Source organism: Aristolochia californica, unplaced genomic scaffold (genome assembly GCF_029961685.1).
Source record: "Aristolochia californica isolate CCGP_79_NKW_82.1479 unplaced genomic scaffold, dmAriCali1.0.hap1 SCAF_5, whole genome shotgun sequence".
Taxonomy (NCBI): domain Eukaryota; kingdom Viridiplantae; phylum Streptophyta; class Magnoliopsida; order Piperales; family Aristolochiaceae; genus Aristolochia; species Aristolochia californica.
The window spans coordinates 44,842,843-44,861,738 of NW_027182214.1; the positions used below are offsets into that span (position 1 = coordinate 44,842,843).

Consider the following 18,896-nt stretch of genomic DNA (forward strand, 5'->3'; position numbering starts at 1 on the left):
TTGATCCACAAATCAATCCCACAAAGCTTTAAGACCTTTGGATTGAAACCCATTTTTGTACAGTCGCTTAGAAAAATGATCAAAACCCTGGAAGCCATTGAAACCCATTTTTGTGACTACTGGTACAGTCGCTTGGAAAAATGAGCAAAACCCTGGAACCCATTGAAATTTTCAACCAAGGATATGTTTCTGCTCAACTAGACTAGCTCAGGGCCCACTGCAGTAGGAAGAGCCACTCACACCAACTACTACTACATGATGAACTGCTCCACTCTTCCCTATCTATATGAATTTGTTGGGTCTCTGCTATCCGACGCTGGACCGGGAGATCTGCTTATTTGGAACGAAGCGTGATGGGGAATTGGACCTGCTTAATGACCTCTTTCATCTATTTCTCCATGTGAGACACCTTCCCTGTTTTAGGACTCCTCACGGATGCCAAGAAGACTAACCAGAAAATGCCGATGCAGCAATGGCTATCCCATTGCCAGGAGAGGGGAAGCTCACCCTCCATTTTATCCAAAATTATGTTTCTATTACAAAGAGAGGAGAGGGATGCGGAGGTCTCTCCTGATTCGCCTGGCAGAAGGGTTGGAGTTACCTCCCTTTACTGTGGACGTAAGGGTGATGTTTCTTTTCTTGTTTGGATACCACGGAAAATGAGAGAGAAAGTAGAGGCAAAATATAGTTTTTTTTGTTTGGATACCAATAGAAAATGAGAGACAAAATGGAAAAGAAATATAGTTTCTCTTGTTCGGAAACACTTGGAAAATGAAAAAGAAAATACTGCCAAACAATAAAAAATATATTTTTCTCCCGTTTTTTTTTTTTTGTAGGTCTTCAACAAGCCCTAGGGCTATATTTGGAATACAGAAAGCGGAGAGAAAAGAAAAGAAAGCAAAGAAAAAGAGAAAGAGAAAGAAAAAGAGAAAAGAAAAGAAAAAGAGGTTTCTTTTCTTTTGTTTGGATAATATTAGTAATATTTTAATTTTTTTATGATTAAAATTTTATTCTTTTTCTTTTCTCCCCAAATTTATTATTTTGTGAATTTTTTCTCTATTTTTATTTTCTCTTAATGATTCTTTATTACCAACCAATAGCAAACATATTTTTCTTAAAACACGTCCTGTTACCATCCCCAAAAGTGAGAAGGGGCAAAGGGCACTGTGGTAATGAAGGGGACAAGGATGAAGAGTTAACTAGGTGAAAGGGCCAAGACTGGGGGAGAGTTTGAAAGCGCTCTGTTGCCATATCCCTGCGTGGAATTGAAAGATGAGGCTGGATCAATCAAGCTTTTTGTTAAAAAGTTCAAAAGAACTCCATAACAGCAAAAGATACACTAGCATAGAAAACATTATTCTGCAGAAGCACATCAACTACAGCCAGACAATCAGGCCCCTATTATTCTATTACCGAGGAGCAAATCCAAATGCAAAGAGAATACCAAATAGGATATAAAAAGCGAAAAAAAAAATGTACATGTATATAATTGCAAACAGATATCATTCAATCATAGTGTCTCATAAAATCAAGCGGCTGTCTTGAGCTTCTTGGCAATTCCAGCAAAGTATTTGCCCTGGTGGAAAGCCTGCTCCAGTTCAAGCTCTGATGGCTGTCTTGAACCATCACCAGAGAAAGTGCCAGCACCATAGGGGCTACCACCTTTCACTTTCTCAAGCTCAAACATTCCGGCACCAAAGGTGTACCCTATAGGCACGAAGATCATCCCATGGTGAACAAGCTGGGTAATAGCTGTTAACCTGCAAAAACGTCCAGGCATCCAATTTATATCAGAAAACCACCATTGCCACTAGAGATAGCATAGAGGAAACAGCTATCACACCAGTCTGATCATTGTTATGATGGGGAACTTACGGAGTAGTCTCCTGACCTCCGCCTTGTGATCCAGTGCTGTAGAATATGCCAGCTGGCTTTCCAGCTAGCTGCTGTGCTCTCCATAGGCCTCCTGTAGAATCCATAAAAGCTTTGAATTGTGCAGCCATCATTCCAAATCTTGTTGGAAATCCAAAGATGAGCCCGTCAGCCTCGGCAAGCTCAGCGGCTGTGATGATAGGTACATCACTCTTTGGTGGGGCACTCATCTTTCCAAGCACTTCATCAGAGAGAGTCTCAGAAACCTGGGTGGGTTCATGCACCAAAGATTTAATCAGAAGGATCAATGATCGACTCTTTCAATTCAATTGATTGGTCTACTTAAATCAGGAGACAAATGACCAACCTGCCAAAGCTTAGCTTCAACACCTTCAACAGATGAAGCACCTTTCTTGATTTCTTCTGCTAGCTTCTCAACATGCCCATACATAGAGTAATATCTGAAAGAATAGTATATGTTTCAGCACAGGAAGACTGATGAATGAAAATTGTAGAAAATGAAAAAAGAGAAAAATATTTTAAATTTCTAAAAATTATTTGGCGCACAAAAAGAAAGGTAATACCCACACCTCCAGCTATTCCTCGTCTTAGTGTTTGCAGAGAAGATGCAAGAAAGTGAAAAAAAAAAAAAAAAGTCATCACATACAAGAAATAGCATCTACCACCACATACAGGAACAAGCCACGTCTGAAGGTGATAATTACAGGCGAAGAAGCTTGTGTATACGGATTAAAAGGTAACACTACTTTAGCCGAAACTCATAATGACAGAAAAAGTAACGAAAGTGGTGTGAGATCAGAGTTGAATTGACTGCCTACCAGCTTATGCATGGAGTGAGGTTGAATTTAAGCCTAAGTGGGTCCAAGGGAATCTGGGGAGACTTAATTTGACCATGACGTAAGTGACTTGGGGCTCAATAATAATCATGAGGAGCAGCAAACCAGGGAAAAAGCTATATATTTATCAATAGAGCTTCATTTGGCAATAACAACAAAACATCAGTCAGAGACCATCAAAAGTTACAAAGTTCATGCGGTTCTTAAAGCAGAAATGTTATTGGTGCACAGTGAGCCATAGTATTTTGCTGAATTTGAGCATTATAAACCACTCAATCCTACTGATCAAGCAGATAAAAAAACTTACCTTCATCAGTCTAATTCAGATAATAAGCTGGAGGACATAATTTAAGAACTGAACAAAATGTATCGGCTATAAAATATTGCAAGTTACTAACTGGTATTTCAGCTTCTTATACTCTTCCATTTCTTACCATGAAAGCCCTGAGAAACGTGCATTGAGGAATCAATGGCCATATTTTATCATTTAAGAAATTTTAATCAAGTCCATTTCCATGCTCAAAAATTGAGATTTTTCATCCATGACAGCAGAGCTTGAAGTATCCATCAGCATACTGCTGTCAACTTCAAACATATTTGTATTCATTTACGCACATCAGCAAACAACATCATATATCAAAACTAAAAAGATTAAAAGATAGCTCCCTTTAAACAAAATATTCAAGAGCACTACAAAGAACAAGCACATATGCTTTTTGAGAACACCCAACCTTTCACCTAATAAATTGCCATTTCATGACATGGAATGGTTAAGGACTTTCAAGAAGCCTTTCTTGAATGGCCCAGTTAAGTGAGATTCTAATTGACCTTTCTTTTGCTTTATCTTATTGTGTCTAGTTTTCCCCATTGCCATTTCAGAAAGACAACAAGACAGCCCGAGGACGGATGGAAAATCATAAAAGCTAGGTCATAAAAAGTGAAAAATGAAATTCTACAAAGTCTATGACATCTACATTGATCATTAATCGTAAACTATCAACCAAAATCCAATTTTAGAGCATTTGAAAATGATGCATGGCACAAAATAACACATCTATAGCAGGATCCAATTGCAAATTTGATAAAAATAAAAAGATAATCTGTAAAAACCAAAATGCATGATGCAAGAACCCAATTTGCTTAAGCTTACAAGGTTAACTCGTTTATCTTCAAATATTAAGTGAACTCCTTCCGTAGTATCAAATGAAGCACTGAGCATCACAGACTACAAGAACTTTCCACAATCCAGAAAGGCCAAATGAAGCACTGAGCATCACAGACTATAAGAACTTTCCACAATCCAGAAAGGCCGATTAGTGATTCCATAGAATTTAATACTATTGATTAGTTGGATCTTCCGGTTAAAGGTTAAGCAAATTAAAAAAATCAAAACACACTACAATCGAATGAATGAAATGAGAGCTGACTATGGATAAATGAAACACACACGAGCATACCCCCTAATTTAGAGAAATGAAAGACAAAGAAGCAAATTCGCCAACGAAGCAGAGGGGTTCTCCAAATCACAGAGAAGAGTCCAATTTTCCGGCATTTAGAGAAACGAAAAATTAAAGAAACGGCTATTGCCATGAAAACCAACAATCCCCATTACGAAATCTTTAGCAATTGAAACACCTAATCATCAAGGAGATAGATCCAGGAATAAGAATACGAGACTGAATCAGAAACCCACAGGGAAATCCCACTACACAAACGGTCCACAACGAAACCTTTACGGGACATACTATCAACAAAAGTATCAAATACAAAAAAGAAAAACCCAATTGCAACATCACAACAAAAACACTTGAAAACAAAAGAAAACAGAACAAACAGAACAACGCCTGCAACTCAACACAGCACAGCACCATAACCAAGACCACCCATACAGAAAGAAAAAAGAGGAGGGGAGAGATGCTTACACAATATAAACCTTGGTCGCCGTGAGAGAAGCTTTCAGAGGCAGGTACTCCATTTTCTTTTCTGAAATCGGTTTCGTGCCGGAAGTCGAAGTGGAGAAACCGAAGCGACGATTACCCACTTATATATTCGAACTCGTGCTGACTAACCCAATTACTAAAATCACTTTTGCAGATCGAAACTAATGGGAATTTAATAATAATTGCGAAAAAATGTAGGGATGTTGATGTCAGCACGCCATCATCATTTACGTTGAACGAGTCATTTTACGTTCAAATATTATTCACGGGGGCATTTTTTGATCTTTTTGGAGAAAATATTATAATGGGGTTTGTTAGGTGCGTCGCCTTTTCACTGTAACGTGTACGTGGCCTTACCGCACTAGCCGTCACTACAGATGAGGTAAATGCACTAATTTTGAAGGGACTTTTAAAACAAATCAGACCAGCCAACCCGAGCTCTCCTACTGATTGCTGGGAGCAGCCGTATGTTACTCAAATGGATCAGCTACTCCAAGATTATTGGAAGGCTTTACTAATTTTCTGTCATTTTAACAATCTAAAAATTCTAATAAACCAGTTTGCTTGCATTTGTTTCACCATAAAAAAATAATACAAAATTAGTTATCCCTAAAAACGGTAAACACGAACGCAGGCAACACTGAATGAAATCATTCAACAATTAAGGAAGCAGTTGAGAGCGAAGATTACTTAGATTGACATTGAAGTTTCAATCCTCTATCTTCACTTAGAGAAGTGATTAATAGTGTGCTTTCTGTTTATAATCTTGAAAAGAGTGGGAGTGAAATTTGAAGGGGGAAGGTGGTATAGATTGGAGTTCACTCATGGAGATTTGATTATACGGAGTCTAAGGAGATGATAGCCCATCTCCATGCGCATTTCATTTTCATCCCCATTACGCATGAATTGCAATTATTAAAGCTTACTAATTATTATATTCTTATCACCACTTCTGAATCACTCCTGACGTCTCTTACCAAATCCCAGTTCTGGACTCTTGCCTCTGGCCTCGAATGGTCTTCCGCGTAAAATAATGGAGATTATGTTTCTGCATTTTTCACAGGACGAGGAGGAAGACAGCGTAAAAGAGAAGGAAAATGGGGATTTGGATGATGAAGGTCAATCGTGTGTTGCGTGTTGGGAAGACCAACTCTTCCGCCTGCCGTGAGCTTCTCATGATTGTGGCCGGCTGTTCCTTTTGCTGGCCTTTTGGGGTGATGGGCATCATGACTCACTTCTACCACTACCGCTTTCGCTTGTCCTCCATTCACTTCTGGGTGAAGGAGAATAAGGGTATTGGGGACCAGCCATTTTTCATCTCTTTCCTGGGAGTCGCAATCGGATCCTATGGAAATTGAAAAAGATTGAAATGCGTTCCTGCTATCACTTCGGTGCCGTTTCTGTTGAATGCTCATACTGTTTTTTCTCAGAAACCCATACTGAAATTTGTAAAACGTAAACAAATTGTGGGTTTAGTTGGCGCAATCTTGTCAAGTACATATTCACAAAGCGGCTACAGGCTTACCCATATGAACATTCAAATCATATTTACAGTTAAAAGAGCCGTATTCTACAGTGGTCTTGATAACAGGTCGATGCTCTTCTTCTCTCCTCGTTCTATTCTGTCCCCATCTCTAGCAACAGCAGTTGCAAAGATCAATAGCCAAAATGTCAGACTGGTACCTCGATTCAAATTTGGCCCCAAGAGGTCCGTCTTAAGGACAACAGCTCACACGAACCCTTCACACTTGCCAACCAACAAAACCCAAATTAACATGAAAAGTGCATGCAGAAGTTTCTCATTTTATCTTTAAAAATTAGTAGAACCTACCAGTTAGCTGCCTTTCACAAGGAGAGATGGGAAAGATTGTCATGGAACCAGTGACCGAGTTGGTTCCATTCCGAAATGGTTCATCCTTCATCCAGGTTTAGAGCCTGATGGAACTAGAAAGACATCGACATATTGTAAGTAAAAACCAATGTTGCTTGTTCCTGAAATGCCAGATGTCTGCCCAGCAGTTTGAATTAAACACCATCAGCTTTCTTAAACCATTCAACACTGGTAAGATCAAGCTTCTTGTGAAGCATCCCAAGAGCTGCTGCTGTCTGCCATTTGAGAAATCATATTCTGCTAGTTGTTCCTGACCCCAAATGTGATGATAAGTGTCTGACTGTTTGTTCTATAACCCCTTCTAGTAGCCTCCACTGAAAACAGACATCGTGCAGCAAAAAAGTATAAAGATATTTCTCAAACTCCAAAAGTTTAGGGAGTACTCGCCTGCATAGCTAAGATAGCCAGTGATAAACTGTCCTCCCCAATTTAAAATCCCATTCAGCAAGATCTTGTTTCTCACTTTCATAAAAGGTTCCTTGTCCTAAATTTGTGGAGCTTGTAAGCTCAATCTTGTATCTCACTTCTAACGATATGAAAGATCCTCAAGTTCCACTTGCAAGCTTGATCCTACATCTCGATTTCAATAAAGCCCCATATCCTCAATTTATGAAGCCTGTACGCCAGATATTATATGTCACTTTTAACAACCCTGACAATCTATCCTCTCCATAGCACAACTAACAAATCAGAGGCAAAAACCACAAAAAATGAGACAAAAAGAAAAGTTCAGTCATCATAAAATATTGAATTAAAAAGGTCAGTTGGAAGAACAGACAGATTAACAACTCCTTGGCCCAAGAATGGTGGAGTAGCTACCTTCAAGTTATCAAAGTAGATAGTAGATGCAGAGTTTAAGAGGTCTCCTTGGTATCAGTAAGGGAAAAGTTGGCACGCTCCTCTCACATATGAATGAATGACTTTTTCCATCTTTTCAGTGGTGAGGAAATGAGATAAAATGGGTAGATTGCAGTAATCAGTACTATGATAGGTAGAGTTGCAGTAACATGAACAGCATGAGAAGCTTCAGCATGGCAGGTGCACCAAAGTAGCAATGAAGTGAGTGAGGTGGCCAGCGGTAGCTAATCAAGTGAAAGATCAACTGAGGACTCCTCTTCACCCCAATCCGGTCACAATCAAATAATCTGTAATGAGACATCTAATAACCATTTACAAAAATCGCATCCTCTCTTTTTGTCACATGGAAGTTTGTATTCCATCCTTCCAAATGTGATAGTATCAATATGATACGGCCATTTCTTACTAAGTGTCTCCTGGTTTCAAAAGGAAACATGTCTTCTCATTGATTAATAATTGCATTTCTAGGAACATGAATAGATTTTACATTCTAAAATCCCATCATATTACACATGCCACATCCTTTAAGCATCTGTAAGTTTCAGAAATAAAAAAAAGATTATCCCCATTCTAAACAAAAAAAAAAAAAAATTCAATGTCCTGTAAAAAAGTTTTCGCCTCTTTAATGTCCATGAGGTAAAAACAATCTTCCAGTGAAGAAAAATTATCAACTATTTAATCACTTCTTCACTTTCTCTCATTTATCCTTTCTGAACCCTTTCTAGATGGGTTCTGTAGGAACATCACTAATTGCTATTCATCCAAACTCAACCATATCAGATATAGTTTTCTAAACTAATTCATTTCCCATCCCACGGACAGGTTGAGCTGTTCATATTAGATTTAGATAAGGAGTATTTCAATCAAATGAACCTACAAGAGGCTCTTAGAAAAGACATCAAATATATATTTTCTGGAAACAGGTGTACATTTATGACCAAAATACTTCATAAGTATGCCCCATAGAAGACAGATGACTATGAATGGGAGCCAACAATCTGAGCAGAGCTGACTCTTTACTAGCTTACCGGAATTCAACTATGTGGAACTAACAAAAGAAAACCAAACGCAACTCCAACACAGCATATGCACCAACCACCATGAGTTTTTGAAACTAAACAATAGACAAAAATGTGAACTAGATATGTTTCTTCAACTAGGCAAAATTGTTCCTAGAAGTAGCAACAATCACAAATAGGAGTTCTTTACCTAAACATGATTGACAAAAATACGGTATCGGCTGAAAGGTGCTTAATGACTCAGTATAAGAACATAGCTTGGGTGTATGCACTTTTAAACTAGAACTTTTGAGTTGAATGCCTTTCTTCATGGTACCAAGCAGGTCCATTGGGGCACCCCCACCCCACTGGTGTTTATGCCTTCACTAAATGTTATCCACATGTTCAGAGCAATAGTGAGGACCAAATGTGTAGGAGAGTATGGGAAACCTTCAAATTTAAGTAATAATAATTTCGGTTGTACTGCTCTTCCTTAAGCTTAAGCTTCTCTCTTTAGAGTCATTCTTCAAGAATCGGAAGCTATTATTCTAACCATATATTAATGTTAGAGCCCTATATTTTCAAGATCAAATTTGCTATTCCAAATGAAGCAGCAAACCACACTCGAGACCAATCATGGCCATAGATAGTAATAGGTCCTACACCCTAATTCAAGTGGGGGCATGTGAGCAATCACAGATAGCAGTTGTGATTGTCTAGAACACAGATTCAGGAAAGTTTTACTCAATATTTTCCACGTTGTTAGGTGCCAGTGAAGTTACTTCAAGAACAAGAAAACAAAGAGAACTGTACATTTTTACAACCCAACCAGGTCCAGGTATGCTTCCAGGTTCAACAAGTGTGAACAAAACACTACCATAACATTATATACTGCAACTGCTGTAAAGACCAGTAAGGACCAAGGCCTAGAACAAGTATTACATCATATTTGTTCCTCTCAAGTAATCAGTAAATAATGGTTGCAAGACCTCAATAAACATGACTCAGAGTCTCTGTTTGGCTCACTCTTGATATTCTCTGAGTCATGTTTATTTTTTTTCTTCATAAAAAAATAAAAATAAACATGACACAGAGAATATCAAGAGTGAGCCAAAAAGAAAATGCACTTTCAACCTGAATTTGAAAAAGCCACCAGACAGTTCGAAACACGTCAAGCATCATTACAGACATGTCCAAAATGTTGAAAACATATCAACCATGCAAGCTTTTCAATTTCGGTAATATTGCATAACACAGGTACAGCTTTCTCAAATCTCAATAACTTAGCTCAGAACTACTGTATCATCAACAACAGTAATACTATTAGATGCTTCTTGAAGACCTACATATAAAACAAATATTTGTCCGTGTCTCCAGAGTATTTCCAGGAACATTTCAATTAGACACATAAGATCACACAGATCACACAGGGTATAACATCTCATTTTATCTATTCAGTTACTTTTAAAGTTTCTCAATACTGTCCAGGCCCATTCCTTCTGCACCAGAAAGCATAAAGTCAACAACCTAACTTTTTTGCTTGAGATATTAAACAATCTACCAGTGTAAACAACTCAAATGCTGAAATTCTGTCACAAAATTTCACTCACTTTCTCATAACTTATCAAGTACCTAGAGTCCAATTCATTAAAGTATGATTGTGTCTGGGAAATTAGGAAGAAATTATGTAACTTGTTTTATTCTCTGCTACCACTATTTATATTCATTAAAGTATGATTGTGTCCGGGATAATCAACATTAATTCATAAAATGATGCTCCAATCAGATAGCACTAATTACTAGTAGGGCACCATACTTACCAGGCAGAGCATGTGGATCTTTCGATGTTCAAGCTATTACAAGTAGGAGACAAAGAGGAAATATGAAGTGCAACATCACACATATGTATATATTTCTTTGTACACATGAAAACATGTGTTTACCTTGTCATTGTAAAGGAAGCCCACTGCCGCACGTCCTACTCTAATTAATTTTATACCAACAAGATTTCTCAGAGGAGAAGAACTGTTTCTGGGCCACTTCTCCTAACTGTTTTCATGGAGATGTGGCTCCCACCAGTGGTTCAAAACCGCAACTTCTTAACTTCACCAATGAAGTTTAAGAATGGAAAATATTGTCGTCAAGAAAGAAAAGTTTAGCAGAAGAAAACATCAGCCAATAGGTGACAGTTCACCAACTTAGACTTTTCCATTCCGGACAGCTACATGAGGTATAGCTTGTGAAGATCAGGTACAATTTCTATGGAGACGGTTACAGTTGAGCCACCAGTTTCATCATTTCTAAACATCTTACAAAAACAACAACAGACATCTTTTATTTATTCCACATGTACAACATATGAAAGATGAAAAACCACAAAGATAAACTACTCAAACTTTACATAGGAAGACTAGCCATTTATCGAGCTCCGAACCAATAATAACAAAATTTTAACTCACCTTTGTAAAAGATGTCTTCCCATTTCATCGGTAAGGCTTCAAAACATGAATCAAGGTCGTTGCATTCCGCCTAATCTTCACATTTTCATCCTTAACTAACCCAAAAGAAACTTCCCAAACTCCTTCTTTTACGACCTCCAGGCATATCCTTTTGCTGTTGGCACAGACCAAACCCAATGTGGCCAGCGCGTGTGAAACACTTCTTGAACTCCCACCCTTCAAAATCCCCACCAAGGTTTGCGCGAAGCCATTAAAATTCTCCATCTCTTGTCTCCCCTCCTTGCATTTACCAAGCAATCCCAAGACTTCCACGGCCCTTTCCACGCCAGAGCCAGCCAACTGGACCAAAATTGGCACCCCACCGGAGCGCACCACCCTCCTCTGGTTCTCCGGGAACGAACATAACGTATAAATAGCGGTGGCAGCTTCTCGTTGTCCCCTCCCCTTACCGTCTTTCAGCAGTTCAACCAAAGCCGCTATTGCAAAAGGATGGTCACCAATGGTCCCTTTATTGACCTCCACAACAGCAAGACTGGTGAGCGTAGTGGCAGCGAGTGCCCGGCAGGAATCTGTACCGGTGCGCAAAGCAGCAACTACCCCAGAAATCGCCCCTTCAGCCACCAAGCCCACCTTGTTATCGTCATCCAAAGAGAGATCAAAAAGCAAAGAGAGAGCGGCCTCCTGCAGTGTGGTATCCGCGGAACCCACGAAGCGGAGAATCACAGACACCGCGCCGGAGTCAGTGATTTGGTGCCGAAAGGTGGGGCTGTGCTTCGAAAGACGGTGAAGGGTACGGAGAGAATCAAGCCTCGCGACAGTGGTGGAGCTGGGAGAGGTGAGCTGAGCCAAAAGGATCTGCGGGGAGGAACAGGGCTGAGACCTGGGAGGAGAGGAAGAAAGCGTATAATTGGAGATGAGACTGCGTAAAGCGTGGTTGGGAATGAGCGAAGGCTGTGCGGGGAGTGGCAGCTTAGTGATGGGGCACGTTCTGTTCCCTGAATCAAGCCAGCGTTGAATCGAAGCTCGGTCGAAGGTGTGGCCCGATGATAGGATAACAGGGTCGGACATTATTTCCAGAGAAATCGGGCATTTGAAGTCGTCCGGAAGCTCGGTCCCCATTTCCCTTGACCGCTTAATTTTGTTGGCGGAAGAACGAGAGACCAAGACAGACTGGGGTTTTGGGTTTTGGTGAGGAGAGTGCAAGAAAGGAAGTACTGACCAGATTTGAGGTCGAGGTGGAGCGAGTCCCCAGGGAAGTAAGGAAGATTTGTGGAAGGCAAAGCGTCCCCAGTGAAAATGCCCTCAGAGAGACAGACGGAGAGAGAGAGAGAGAGGATAGACCAGAGGGGCGGGACACGGTTAGACTACTGGTTTCATGCGGAACACGTGGCGACGATAGGGGCCCACATAATTTGACATTTTACTGAAAGCGATTTTCTGGGGCCCACCTCTGTTTTCTTCCTTTTTTTTCCGCGGGGGAAATATTTAATATTTTAATTCAGTTTTCATATTCGATGAATCAGAATAATAGAAGTTAGTTGGTGGCTGTTTGGATTGGAGGATAGGAATCAAGAACGTGTCGTTGGAAGTTAGGAATTTGGAAATATCAATTGGGACATATCTTGTTAATGAATGTTTCTTATATATCTAATTTGGCAGACCAAACCAGTTTCAATGGGAAGAAGGGGAGAGGGGGGACGCGTAAAGGGCAGTGTCGGCGGTACCTGCTCCACCAACTGGACCGAAATTGATGGCGTTACGCAGATTTGACCTCTTCACCCTCCCCCTCCCTCCTCCCTCCTCCTTCCTCTCTCTCTCTCTCTCCACTCTTAGTTGAAATTTCTCCTTCTTAGCATTTAACAAAAACGCATTTTGATTTCTTTAAAGTGAACTCTTCAGCTCTGCTCTCCACCACGTCAGGGAATCCAGGGACGGCTCGTCGATGTAGTCAAAGACTGGTAGCGATGGGTTTGTCCGAATTCCGAACCCCCAGAAGGAAGAAACTTCTTTCTTTGTTACAGAGGAAAGTGAGCTCCTGCCAATAGTTGTAGAGAACGACGGAAGCTCAAGCGGCCTCCCTTTGGTTGGCTGTCTTACTGAATCGTTTTCCTCTATGAAGAAAGAAGATGGGTCGAAAAGAGCGATCTTGTGTCGACTCATAACTTTATTTCATGTTTTTTTTTTTTTTTTGACTCGTCGAATTGACTAATAACTCAACGAGTCTCGATCAGATTTGGATTTTCATCAGTCCCTGAGTTTACGTAAAAAAAAAACTCACCTTTATTTCTAGCTTTGAAGGGTTCCACAGCGAAATCCCAGGATCAGTCAAAGCACATTTAAGTTTCAACAGGAAGCCGCCGTTTAGCAAAGAACTTTAATTCTTCGAAGAACAGGTGGTTGAAACTTGGAATTGATGAATGCGTTGTGTCTACGAGGGAGGAAATTTTGCAGAAAATCATCTTTATATGCTTCTCTGCTGGACCCAAACCACGATGAAATCGAACTACCCAATTCCAACCGCTCCATCTGCGCAAACCAACTCTAACTGCTCTGTTTTCTGCGAACGAAGTCATGCATGTGTTCTGAGACGAACAATGGCGAGGCAGCGATTCATGCAACAGTGGTCAAATTTCAACGGGGACCGCCGTGCGCGGTGCGGCCCATGGCTGACGACTGACGGCTGACTACGATGATGCAAGCCTACAACCACAGTCAAACAAGCTACACTGATCCACGATACATTCTCAAGATTCGAATTAATTCCTGGGTTACTTTGAATCCCCGCAACACAACAGAGTCAGATCACCTCGCCCAGCTTCCCTACTATGCTCATGGTACTTCCGATAAGAAATCCAAGCAGTTACTTCTCTGCTGATTACCACTCATAAGCGGATGGTTCCCAAGAAGTTACTTCCATTTTAGTTTTCTTCGCTGAACAGAGATTATAGCATTTGAAAGTAGAAATGAAAACGATAGTCAACAAAGAGAAATGCCCCGTTTCTGTAACGTTTGTAAGAAATTGAGCAACTCTAAATTAGCTTTATACAGAAAAAAAGGTCATCAATTTGGTTAGAAACAAGAGGAACTCTTTTATTAATCAATGGAGGAAATTGGTGTATACAGTTTTCTGTCTCCGTACATGGGAAATCATACAAAGGAAGAAAAAAAAAAGACTAACTCATGAACTCCTTCATCTCCTGCTCCAATGCCTCATCTAGCCATCTCCTGGACTCATCCATCAATTCCGGACTTAATCTAAACATCAAAATACAAAATTCCATTTGATTCAAAGCGTCATCCCCATCCAAATCCCCTTCCCTCAACATACTCAAGAGCTCATCGTCTTTCAATCCGTGGAGCCCCAACAGGGCCGAGTTCCTCTTCAAGCTGTCAAACGTGATCACACCCTTATCCTTATCCATCAACAGATTAAACCCATTGCAGAGCTCAGTCATGAGCCCCTCCGCCCCCAATTTGTCAGCCATCATCGGCAAGAAATCTTCGAAACCTCTAACTTTCGGCGCCATTGCGGAACAACTTAGTATACCCAGATGGGAAGAGACAGCAAAACAGAGAGAGAAAACTTCGACGAGTGGTATGGGGGGGAGAAGGGGGAGGAGAACTTAAATAATGGGTCTTCCAGAAAGGGCTTCGAGGAAATAGAGGCCATGGGTGACAACCCAGATACAGTTAATGAAAGACGGATTCTGCTACCTCCATCTCCTTCGCAGAAGTTGCCAAGGGCAGAATGGGTAGATCAGCTAAGGTTATGCTGTCTGGTCTTCGTATTTTGTTCGTTTTTCCACGAGGGCCGACTGTAAAAAAAACCCTCGACCGCTCCAGGGGAAATGCTTTTTCCTACTTTTCCGAAAGGGCAAAAGCCAAGTTTCCTTAACGGAGGGGCAAGTGCCCACCGCCATTGAATTGCCCAAACCGCCCTCGTCGTGACGGTTCCGTCTCCTTCTGACGTCCGGAACAACGTAGCTTTGAAGAGGGCTGTAGCAGTCATTATCAGCGATCTTGGCTTCTTCTTTTTCTGTGTTTTTTTTCCGGGGGGTGCGTGGAGGAAACTTCATGGACGGAGACGGAGGGAAATTCAGAGAGAGAATCCAGCGCCGACGAACACCGACTAAATCCGCAATTCCCAAAGTCTAAAGTGAGAATCAAATAACCAAATATTACCAGTCTTTTCGTACTCCGAGAAGCATCCTAGTATTTTTCATTGAATTCATTGTTTCTTTTTCCTTTTAATTCTTGTCCTTGTTTCTACTTGTTTCATATTATCAAAGATGTCAAGATCGGAACCAGAGAGGGTAGACTAATTCATATGCAAGCTTTAATTCATTCCCATGGAAGAATCAATTAAAAGAGGATTTATGAATTTTATTCTATACTGTAATTATAAATAATAAATCTGTAAATTATAAGTCGGGTTGACCGAGTTGGACCAGACTTAAGGCGGGTCGGAACGAGAAGAAGAGCCCAAGTTCCTCGCTACGATTTGACTCATCCAGTCCAAAATCTGACCGATTTCGTTGAGTTGTAAGTCGACTCAGTGATTAAAAAAAACACATAGTCAATTTATTTATATGGGACTGGCATGAACGGATCGGACGGCCTTGATTTCATCTTATGGTGATAAGACTCTGCTTAGAGTATTAGCGGTGGACGGCACATTGCCGGCAAGGCGGCAGCGTGTCGGCGTGTGTACCTTCTCTGTATTGATCTAATCTCAAGCCAACAAGAAGAATCAATGATCACAGGCCAGTGATCGTGGAACAAGACTCCATTAATCAAATTTGAATATAAAAGAAAACAGTACAATTCCACTTTTCCAGTATTCTCAGCGGCGAGTCTGGTGATTCGGTCGGGTACAACTGAGCAAACAAATCCTGCCCAGTCCAGGACGGTAATCTGGCGTGAACTGAGAGTTTTACTTTCAAAATCAGCGTCTCAGATCGGAATTCCATTTCCATGTTCATGGTCATCAGCAGTTAAGGTCATTGAAGTCGTCTTCCCATTTTAGAGTCTACCGCAACCTTCAATAGACCATGCATACACCAGGTCGTCATGGGAAAACTCAGAAACTTAGACCCAGAAACTGGGGTCTGTCCAGTTGTAGTTTTCTTTCTTTCCTTTCGTTTTTTTTTTTTTTTTTTTTTGGGTAATTTGACTGGTCTAGGTTGAGTTCTGGAGTAGAAAATCCAGATTAATTGCAGAGAGAAGATAGCGACAGAAGGTGTAGTACACGGTAATTACACAGCTTGATATGAACTATTGTAGGAGAATTAGTAGCAAAAGGAATCTGAATGCTTATTTCTTAAGAAGCTGTCAGCTGGGACAATGGCATGCACCTTCTGAAAAAGATAATCGCAAGCAACAAGGAGAATCGACCGAATACTCTTAACCGATCACCTTTTCAAGTTAATTAATGGATTATGCAAAAGGAAATTACAACTGGTCTGAACTTCGAGGAAGCATCGTTTCAGCAAATAAGAGATGTTATTCGAGGACGTCTCATCTATTCACCATGGAAACTGTGACCTCGTTGACAGAGCAAGATCCCCTCTCGGACGTAGAATCATCGGCCGTGCTGGCTGCTTTTCGAATTGAAAACGCCGGAGGTTGCTGCGGGCTGGGCATGGAGGTTTCTTTGCTGAGCATGAAAACAAATCCGACGATGGAGGAGTCCAGCAGTTCGAGGGCTCGTCCTCCTTTCCACATCTCCCATGCCTGAGGTAAATGAATGGTTTTAACTTCATCTATAACAATAAAATTCACTTGACGGAGATCGGATTGATCATTAGAGCTTACCACTCACCTAAGAGATCAGGTTCAGGGAAGTGTCGGCATTTCGATAATAATGACTGTTCCTTCTTCCACAGACAATTTCCAGAATTAAGACCCCGAAGCTGAAGGCATCTGATTTCACTGAGAAAAGTCCATCCATGGCAATTGCTCAGACGTCAATATGGATTCATTAACGCATATAGAAGGGTATTGTTGTTTCTGTTGGTCAGAAGACAAAGGGATCAATAATTACAGGAACTTGAGAACGAAACGAAAAGCACCAGTGGTCTAGTGGTAGAATAGTACCCTGCCACGGTACAGACCCGGGTTCGATTCCCGGCTGGTGCAAATATTTTTTTCATGAAACCATTTTCTTGCTCCCTTCAATCAATCATGTGAGGTTGGTGGCCCGTACGTTCACGTCTTCTCGTCTCCTTAAATTATTTTCTTTTGCAAACAGTTTTCCTCCGTGTGCTTGCGGATTGCATTCTGACGACGACGTCAAGAAAATTTTCATATACCCTTCTGCTATAAAAAAATTACCCGGGAGTTTCATTTTCGATCCTCATTTCTTTTGTTTTTATGTACATTATCGTCAACCTTCAGCACAGTCACCAAATCGTGTACACTGTACTCAAGCTGCTATGAACAATTTTCGAAAGGAATGTGTTCGTCGTGTTTGCCTAGCGAGCGTCCACCGTAGAAATGGTGATATCGTTTATGGTCATGCACTGCAGCCTGTTCGAAGATGCAGCTAATTCGCTGAGGCTTCTCTCCGAGTAGAACGCTGGTTCCTTCGGCGTGGGCAGAGTTGCGGATTCGCTTTCCAGCATGATGACAACGGAAGCCATGGTTGGTCGGTCTCTGGGATTGTCTTGGACGCAGAGAAGGCCGATGTGGATGTACTTCAGGACTTCCACTGAAGAATATGAATTACCCAGTGATGGGTCTACCAGCTCCAGGCCAGCTCCTTCCTTCCATAATTTCCATGCCTGAAAGATTTTGACGAGTTTTGAAGGTAAAATGCTAAGTGAAAGAGAGAGCTCAGAGAAGTGATATCAACAACTTACATAGCCCAGAAGATTCAACATGCTGCTGTTTCTTTTCCCGCTCACGAACTCCATCAGCAGAACTCCGAAGCTGAAAACATCGGATTTGATAGAGAAAAGGCCCTTCATAGCGTACTCAGGCGACATATAGCCGCTACAGAATCAAACAGAGAAGTTTTAAATGAAAAAAATAAAATAAAATATTGGTTTCTGGTTGGTTGAGTTCTGGATTGTAAGTATGCAGGTTAGAGATGTGAAGGCTCCTTACTATGTGCCGACGACCCTTCTAGTCGTTGCTTGCATTTGATCTCCTCCAAAAATTCTAGCCATTCCGAAATCTGAAATCTTCGGGTTCATCCCTTCGTCTAACAGAATATTACTGGCTTTCATATCTCTGTGAATAATTCTCAGCCTGGAATCATGGTGGAGATAAAGAAGCCCCCGTGCGATGCCTGCAACAATATGGACCCGTTTGCTCCAATCCAGTTTTGCTCTTTTACTTTGATCTGCTCCAGGATAATAATGAGCAAGTGTGAGTAAAGAGAAGTAGAATCAACTGGAATTTCTCAAGGAAAAAGAAGATTGGAAAAGGGGTGGTCTAACCAAAAAGCAAGGAATCCAAGCTCCCATTGGGCATGAATTCGTAGATGAGTAACTTTTCCTCTCCGTGTATGCAACAACCCAGAAGCTTCACAAGGTTCCTGTGCTGAAGCTCACAGATCAGAATGACTTCGTTCTTGAATTCTTCTATGCCTTGCCCAGAACTTCTAGACAGCCTCTTCGCTGCTATTTCTTGCCCGTCGATTAACTTTCCCTGTTTAAGTTTTAATTTCTCTCACGTAAATATCATATTCAAATAAGATTAATGAAACCTGCAGAGTCTTAATGGGGAAATGAGCATTAATTACCCTATAAACAGAGCCAAATCCTCCCTCTCCGATCTTATTTTCAGAGGAGAAATTGTTAGTAGCAGCTGCAATGTACTTGAAATCAAACATCAGTAACTCAATGCTTTCCTTTGCCCCTTTTCCGTCTTTATTTCTACTGGGGAAGTTTCTCACGTTGGCCAATGTATGCTGTAATCCGATCACGGATGATCTTTGGTCTAATTTTCTGTCAACTGTCCAGGAAAATTTACATAAGTAAGAACGGAACTCTTTTCTTATGGTGCTTTTCCCCAAT

General features: G+C 40.9%; 4 protein-coding genes and 1 non-coding gene across 5 annotated transcripts; 1 reads left to right on the forward strand and 4 right to left on the reverse strand.

Moving 5' to 3' along the window:
* Positions 1 to 1,322: 1,322 nt before the first annotated feature.
* On the reverse strand, positions 1,323 to 4,788 carry LOC137965064 (NAD(P)H dehydrogenase (quinone) FQR1-like). The gene is made up of 4 exons (XM_068811462.1): positions 4,652 to 4,788; positions 2,240 to 2,333; positions 1,876 to 2,138; positions 1,323 to 1,760 (listed from the first exon to the last, which is right to left on the reverse strand). Exons 1-4 carry the CDS (start codon positions 4,702 to 4,704, stop codon positions 1,529 to 1,531), a joined length of 642 nt encoding a protein of 213 aa, XP_068667563.1. The 5' UTR covers positions 4,705 to 4,788; the 3' UTR covers positions 1,323 to 1,528.
* A 5,905-nt stretch (positions 4,789 to 10,693) lies between these two features.
* Positions 10,694 to 12,164, reverse strand: LOC137965062 (U-box domain-containing protein 8-like). Its single transcript, XM_068811460.1, has one exon. The coding sequence runs from the start codon at positions 11,992 to 11,994 to the stop codon at positions 10,900 to 10,902; it is 1,095 nt and encodes a 364-aa protein (XP_068667561.1). The 5' UTR covers positions 11,995 to 12,164; the 3' UTR covers positions 10,694 to 10,899.
* A 1,791-nt stretch (positions 12,165 to 13,955) lies between these two features.
* On the reverse strand, positions 13,956 to 14,866 carry LOC137965065 (calcium-binding protein PBP1-like). The gene has a single exon (XM_068811463.1). The coding sequence runs from the start codon at positions 14,400 to 14,402 to the stop codon at positions 14,049 to 14,051; it is 354 nt and encodes a 117-aa protein (XP_068667564.1). The 5' UTR covers positions 14,403 to 14,866; the 3' UTR covers positions 13,956 to 14,048.
* Positions 14,867 to 16,942: 2,076 nt separating this feature from the next.
* TRNAG-GCC (transfer RNA glycine (anticodon GCC)) lies at positions 16,943 to 17,013 on the forward strand. The gene has a single exon. It is a non-coding gene; the product is annotated as a tRNA-Gly (tRNA).
* A 335-nt stretch (positions 17,014 to 17,348) lies between these two features.
* On the reverse strand, positions 17,349 to 18,712 carry LOC137965462 (cysteine-rich receptor-like protein kinase 34). Its single transcript, XM_068811732.1, has 5 exons — positions 18,623 to 18,712; positions 18,318 to 18,528; positions 17,983 to 18,220; positions 17,736 to 17,868; positions 17,349 to 17,657 (listed from the first exon to the last, which is right to left on the reverse strand). Exons 1-5 carry the CDS (start codon positions 18,710 to 18,712, stop codon positions 17,349 to 17,351), a joined length of 981 nt encoding a protein of 326 aa, XP_068667833.1.
* Positions 18,713 to 18,896: the final 184 nt, after the last annotated feature.

Excerpts from the sequence above, each read along its gene's own strand:
- LOC137965462 (XM_068811732.1), bottom strand. The coding sequence starts at position 18,712 with ATGTTTGATTTCAAGTACATTGCAGCTGCTACTAACAATTTCTCCTCT. Across the intron at positions 18,221-18,317 it reads CTTGGATTCCTTGCTTTTTG|ATCAAAGTAAAAGAGCAAAA; the intron begins GTTAGACCACCC and ends ATCCTGGAGCAG. Across the intron at positions 17,658-17,735 it reads TGTTGAATCTTCTGGGCTAT|GCATGGAAATTATGGAAGGA; the intron begins GTAAGTTGTTGA and ends AAAATCTTTCAG.
- LOC137965064 (XM_068811462.1), bottom strand. The coding sequence starts at position 4,704 with ATGGAGTACCTGCCTCTGAAAGCTTCTCTCACGGCGACCAAGGTTTAT. Across the intron at positions 2,334-4,651 it reads GCGACCAAGGTTTATATTGT|ATATTACTCTATGTATGGGC; the intron begins GTAAGCATCTCT and ends CTATTCTTTCAG. Across the intron at positions 1,761-1,875 it reads GGAGGTCAGGAGACTACTCC|GTTAACAGCTATTACCCAGC; the intron begins GTAAGTTCCCCA and ends ACGTTTTTGCAG.
- LOC137965065 (XM_068811463.1), bottom strand. The coding sequence starts at position 14,402 with ATGGCGCCGAAAGTTAGAGGTTTCGAAGATTTCTTGCCGATGATGGCT.
- LOC137965062 (XM_068811460.1), bottom strand. The coding sequence starts at position 11,994 with ATGGGGACCGAGCTTCCGGACGACTTCAAATGCCCGATTTCTCTGGAA.